Genomic DNA, 6682 nt, shown 5'->3' with positions numbered 1-6682 from the left:
TCGAGATGTTATCACGAATCATGACCCGATCCAAAATTGAGGGAGTCGCACGGCCGACACTGCAGGAGTCAATGTACGTGCATAAACACGAACGGAAAGACTCGTAAGCTGTCCTTTTTGTCCAATGTCAATTTGAATTCCGTTTGAGATATCATTAGGTCATGCATCACCCTTTTCTTCTTCTCCATCTCTTTCGCAAAAGCAACTCCTCATATGATCAATCGATGTACTATTCATGCATATGGGGACTGACACGACGGCTGCTCTACCGATATTATAGTGCACCGTGAATCATGTGCCAATTTTGGCACATGCTCAATCCACAATATTATATGCTCGAGAGAATCCAATACGTAAAAGCAGTTGATTCTACATCATGCACTTAATTTCTTATAGTTCCCGTACCTCGATTGATTATTTACAAAATCCTATCAACATATATCGTGATTGTGATCAGATTAGGGTAATGTTGGAACTGGTGGTCCATCCATATTAGTCATATTCCGTTGGTATTTTTTTTTCGGTTGCACCACTTGTTATACAAAAATCCACAGGACTCGACTCATTCAGCTTCGAGTTGAGTCGACCTACTAAATGATAAAGCTCTCTTAGTAGATTTTCTCTATTCACAAGGTTCAAATTTGAAACCTTATTTAAAGAGAAGAGATGATGCCAAACCAAGTGAACCAATTGATTTTGGTTATCTAGTAATATGATCCTCATGACTTCCCCTATTGCGTTATAGTTCGAAATTTTGGATATACTTCACACGTACTATATACGAATGGATAATAATCCTCCATGCCCCTCTCATAACAAACCCTAAATGTACCTAATTAAGGCGAACATGAAGTTGAGAAATGAGATTTGGTGCAGTGGTACAAGTCGCCGCTCAAAATTATGAGATCTTGGCGATAGTCATCAGTGGAACTTTCGAACTCCTTTATATAGCTTTGGTCGCTACAAGAGAAGGGACCTGGGGCAACCCAAAAAAAAGACCTGTGGCGACCCATTTAAAAAGGTCGTCTAAGGTACAATTGTTTTAGACTCGGCGACCCATTCACAAATGGATCGCTATAAACTCGACCAAAGCGACCCAAAATAATGGGTTGACTAAAGTGTTGGTCGGAAAAGCCTCGGTTAGGGTCGGCCCAAAATTTTGGGTCACCCAAGGTGAATCTAGGCTGACCCAAAGCTATGGCCAGGGCCGACCCAAAATTTTGGGTTGCCTAAAGTAAACCCAATCCAACCCAATTCAAGTCGGGAAAGCCTTACTTTGGTCGACCCAATGTTTTGGGTCGTGAAAACCTTTTCTTGGTCGACACCTTTTCTCAGGTCCATCCTCTAGTAGCAGGCTAATAGCCAACTGTCAGTCCACGAGGACAGCAAACGGGTTCCACTGCTAGCACGTTACTAGCGTGTTATCAATTTGTTCCTTGCATGTTGATAAGTTGTTTGCCAATTGCAATATAGACAAATATAAAATATACACGAATCAAATTTACAATCCAAATAATTATGCCTATAGTCATTACATAATAATTTAAGATTTCTACGGTTACAAGACCTGACAAAGCCAAAAACTTATGAAATAAATTTACACTTATTCTATAGCAACTTCAGCTCGAAACTTTGAGACCAGGACAAGTTCTCCTTTAATAGTTGTTCCTCCTCTTTAACATGAGCCCGATGATCTTCAATCTCACTTCGCTATCCTTTTGAATCTTCACTTGAAACTAGGGCAAAAAGCCACATCACTTCGAGCAAGTGCATAACAAATGACAAGTGATGGAAGTAACTATCAATCATATTTTGTTGTTTCTTCAAAGGAGGAATAACTTACCGAACCATCCAATGTTGTGTAATCTGGCATTTCATCATATTGGAACTCCATATTATAGGGAATCAGCTGAAGGACAACAAGAGCATGGTTAAGCATATACTACAATCAATGGATCTTGCAAACTTCACTCATCTCCAAACCCATTGGGCTATCAAAAGAAACAACTTGTGTATATTAAAGGAACTCACATGGTTCGAAACAAAGATCTGCATGGGACTGACTTCAGCAAAGAATTCTATATGAAAATGCACAATATCAGTTTGCAAATCTAAACCTCAGGAACATTGGTGAATTCAAACAAATAACATATCAAATTAAAAACCTAAAACAAGGAAAGAGATGAGTAGCTTGACAACCTGCAAGTGCTGACGACATCTTTCATGAGCTTAGTCACGAGGTTTTCCTTCAGGTTCTGCCTGAGGTGATGCAGGTGCGGAGAGGTAGGGTGGATGTATTGATTGAGGAACTAGGGATTTCGATTGCTAGAACAAAGAAAGAAGACGGTTGATGCGGTAGAAGTGGCGGCAAGTCGGTACCTGGAGAAAAATAGGTTCTGACGACCCTATTTCGAAGGAAACGGCCTCCGGAGCAAAACTCACCACTTCGCCATGATTTTTCGATATTTAAAGCAAATTCCATCGTTTATGGCCTCAAACATGCAATTTATGTTATTTATGACGTTTTTACAATTTTAGGAAAGTTTATGTTTTTTGTGCAATTTAAGCGTTTTTAAGACCTATTTAAGTTTTGTACAACCCTAGGGTTGAGGGAGTTGAATTTCTGATTTATCAATAAAGTTGTGGAGCTACCGAGCTCTTTCTTCCAATCTCGGATTTGTTTTCGAGTTTGATGCTTATTCTTGGTATTCGTAGAATCAACAGGTGATAGAAGGTTGTTCTCTTGTATTCGTGCACGAATCAACAGATCGCAATTTAGGTTCCGCTTCGTCAGTTGGTATCCGAGCCTACGGTTTGATCTGGAACAACCATGCCGCCCAGGAGAAGGGATCGTGTGGACAATGTTCTTGAGCGTGACAACCTGCGACAACTAGAACAGAGGATGGAACAGATGGAACGAGTCGTAAATCAGAGGATGGATCGTATGATAGAGCAGTTCACATAGCAGATGGCTGCACTTATGGAGAACCAGAATCGGAGAAACCCTAATCCGAACTCTGACCCTGATCGAGAGGAAATCGAACAGGAGTCGGAAGGAGAGAACTATTTTGCTGATATTCCACGAAGACGGCAAAGGGACGCTGTCGAGCATGACAGGAGGCGACCATTCGAGGAAGATAGGAGGCGTTGGGAGTCGAGGATGCGGACTGAAATTCCAGAATTTCATGGCAGCCTCAAACTTGAAGAGTTTCTTGATTGGCTAGCTACAGTTGAGGAGATTTTGGAATTTAAAGGAGTGCCCGAAGACAAACGTGTACCTTTGGTGGCAATTAGGTTGCGAGACAGAGCCATGGCTTGGTGGCAATAGCTCAAATTGACCAGAAGCAGATTGGGCAAGTCAAAAGTTGTGACGTGGGAGAAGATGAAGAAACACTTGCGAGCCAGTTTTTTGCCATATAATTTTCAGAGATAGATGTATCAGCAATTGCAGAATTTACAGCAAGGAACTCGAACGGTGGATGAATATACCAACGAGTTTTTCCAACTTATAGTCCGGAATGAGGTACACGAAACTGAAGATCAATTAGTGGCGACGTATATCGGAGGATTGCGGGTGCAGATTCAAGACACTGTCAATATGTTTGATCCACCCAGTGTCTCGGTAGCACATCAAAGGGCTCTACAAGTTGAAAAACAATCCCGACGCAACAGTAATTTCTGGAATTCCCCCAGTATAGGAAGCAGTAGTGGTGCGAGTTGTCCTGGTGGTAGTGGTGGTGACAGTAGTGGGGTGAATCGCCCTAGAGGAGGAGCTAACAGAAATACTACCAACACAAACCAGCCAAATAGACCAACAGGTACTGGGATGAAGTGTTTCGAATGTGGCGGGGTTGGTCACGGGCAGTCTGAGTGCAGAAAGACCACTGGCAAAAAGACATTCTTCGTTGACATGGAGGGGGGCGAAGATGAAGATGTGGAGGAAGCCGAATATCCTGAGTTTGATAGTGAGGAGGTCGTCGAAGAAGAAGTCATGATTGGAGACACAGGAACGGCATTGGTTATTAAGCGTTCATGCTTGACGCCTAAGGTTGTAGACGACAATTGGTTGAGGCATAATATTTTTCAGTCCATGTGCACTATTCTCGGTAAGGTGTGTCGTTTTATTATCGACGCTGGCAGCTGCGAGAATATTGTCTCTGCAGAGGTAGTGAAGAAATTGGGCCTCAAGGCAGAAAAACATCCTAAGCCTTATAAACTGGCTTGGTTGAAAAAGAGAGGCGAGGTTCATGTGTCAGAACGTGCATTGGTTTCTTTTTCCATTGGCCTGAAATACAAAGATGCCATGTGGTGTGATGTGGTGGCAATGGATGCATGTCATTTACTGTTGGGTAGGCCGTGGCAATATGACCGTCGAGTGATTCATGAGGGGAGAACTAACTCATACAGTTTTATGTTTGAAAATGTGAAGATTGTGTTAGTGCCTAGCAGAGAGTCGGAGAGACCAACCTCTATGGGTGGAGAAACGAAGCTTTTGTCATTGGCGAGGTTCGAAGAAGATGTGGACGAATCGCAGTTAATTTATGTGCTAATCGGAAAAGAAGTGGTCGGTGAGGCGTCAATTCCAACTGCAGTCGCACCTGTAGTGGCTGAGTATGTGGATGTCTTTCCTGATGAGCTTCCCGATAGTTTGCCACCCTTGCGGGATATTCAGCACCGAATTGACTTGGAGCCAGGAGCGACACTGCCAAATAGACCCCACTACAAGATGAGACCTGGGGAACATGAGGAGTTGCGGAGGCAGGTTGAGGAGTTGCTGGCCAGGGGACATATCCGTGAAAGCTTGAGTCCTTGTGCAGTTCCAGCCTTACTTACACCCAAGAAGGATGGCTCGTGGCGCATGTGTGTGGATAGTCGAGCCATTAATAGAATTACGGTGCGATACAGATTTCCAATTTCTCGATTGGATGATTTGCTTGATCAAGTCAACGGTGCAACAGTGTTTACGAAGCTGGATTTGAAGAGTGGATACCATCGGATTCGCATAAGGCACGGCGACGAGTGGAAAACATTCCTGGTATTCGTAGAATCAACAAATGATAGAAGATTGTTGTCTGGTATTCGTGCGCGAATCAACAGATCGCAATTTAAGTTCCGATGCGTCAACGGTGCAGAGACATTGGCTGAGATTAGGTGTTTCAGTCTCCAACCAGTCACGTACAACATATACCTCGGAGGTAGTTAAAGTGAGAGATCTGATCGGGAGGGAAATGAGACGGATTGTAGAAGAACTCCTTGAGGCGAATGGCGTAAGCGCCGTGGCCATCGTCGAGGAGCTCGTGGAGGTGCTTGAATGCGGTGAGTAAGTGGTTATCTTCTAGCAAGAAGTTCACCAGGCAATTCCAAAAGGATGATCTCTCGACGTCCATAACTAGAATTCAATTCAATGGAAGCAAATCAATCACATGAGTCAGTCAAAGAAGCGGTATTTGGAAGCTCTAGTGCTGATGGATGGGTATCATACCTACACGCATAGATGGGGAATCAATCAGAGATCTATTTTACAAGGCGGGGCGTGGGGGGAACTGAGTCGGTCAATAGAATATGTTTTGTTTATGTCATAGAACACGTGGGAAATGAATCAATTCCAAATTTAAATTCTCAAATTCTAAATTTTCAAATTTATAATGCTGCATTTGGTTTCAAAATATGATTTTTAAAATCGGATTTTGATTTTGAAAAATATTGGTATGAATGGTTATTTATAGAGCCCACCATTTGACTTTGTATGAGTTATTTTGTTTTGTTGTGAAAAAAAGAGTGGTATAAATGGGGCACACCATTTGACTTTGTATGAGTTATTTTATTTTATTGTGGGTAGAATTACGTTAAAGTGTAATTTTAAAATCACACTTTAAAACCAAACAAGCCATAAATTTTCGTTTTGGCGCCTAAAGTCCAATTTGAGGCAACTCTTCCTTTTGGGTCGCGAAAAACAAACGTAGGCTACCCATATGTAAGGATCGGCTTTGAGATGTCTAGGCTGACTCATTATGGGTCATCATAGACCTTGCTTGGCCGATCCAAAAATTTGGGTAGTGAAAAACCAAATTAAAGGTGATCCATTTGTAAGAGTCAAAATAGACCCGATCTGGGATGACTAACTTGTGCCGACTTTAAATATTGGATCGCGAAAAACCATATCTAGGACGACCCTTTTTTGTGGGTTGGCATAGGTTGGCATACGACCACCATTTTTTGCCGACTCACCAAAAAGGGTAGACCAAAGCCCCGTTTTAGGCAACCAAGTTTTTTGGGTCACCCAATGGGACTTTTGGCAACCCATTTTGATGAGTCAGCCAAAAATGGTCGCCAAAAATCCCTTCTCTTGTAGTGACTATTTCTATTTTTGTATTAAGTTATAGGCCTCTCTTATTAAAAAAAAATTGAAGTTCCTTAATGAAGATTAACTGCATATAGAGAGATCAACATTGAAAATTAGAGAGAGAATGCCCTAATTGAGTAGATTCTGGCTGGGGTGGGGGCCTTGATCATGAAGAAATTGAAGTGCACAGCCTCCTATTTTGAATATTAACAATGTCATTTTCATGGACGCGATGTGAAACCATTTCCATTAATAACTAATTCATGACAAAGCACAATGATGCGTATTCCTCATATCACTCCTCCACACTTTTGTATATTTTGTTCCTTTCCGGGGATA

General features: G+C 42.1%; 1 protein-coding gene across 1 annotated transcript; it reads left to right on the top strand.

Moving 5' to 3' along the window:
• The first annotated feature begins 3433 nt into the window (after nt 1-3433).
• On the top strand, nt 3434-5324 carry LOC116213611. The gene is made up of 2 exons (XM_031548626.1): nt 3434-5035; nt 5133-5324. Exons 1-2 carry the CDS (start codon nt 3434-3436, stop codon nt 5322-5324), a joined length of 1794 nt encoding a protein of 597 aa, XP_031404486.1.
• The last annotated feature ends 1358 nt before the right edge of the window (nt 5325-6682 follow it).

Source organism: Punica granatum, chromosome 7, assembly GCF_007655135.1.
Source record: "Punica granatum isolate Tunisia-2019 chromosome 7, ASM765513v2, whole genome shotgun sequence".
NCBI lineage: Eukaryota > Viridiplantae > Streptophyta > Magnoliopsida > Myrtales > Lythraceae > Punica > Punica granatum.
This window is presented reverse-complemented; position numbering and strand designations above follow the sequence as displayed.

What these genes read in the sequence shown, in the direction of transcription:
- LOC116213611 (XM_031548626.1), top strand. Translation starts at nt 3,434, where the DNA reads ATGTATCAGCAATTGCAGAATTTACAGCAAGGAACTCGAACGGTGGAT. An exon ending in ACGAGTGGAAAACATTCCTG is followed by an intron (nt 5,036 to 5,132) that starts GTATTCGTAGAA and finishes TCAACGGTGCAG; the next exon opens with AGACATTGGCTGAGATTAGG.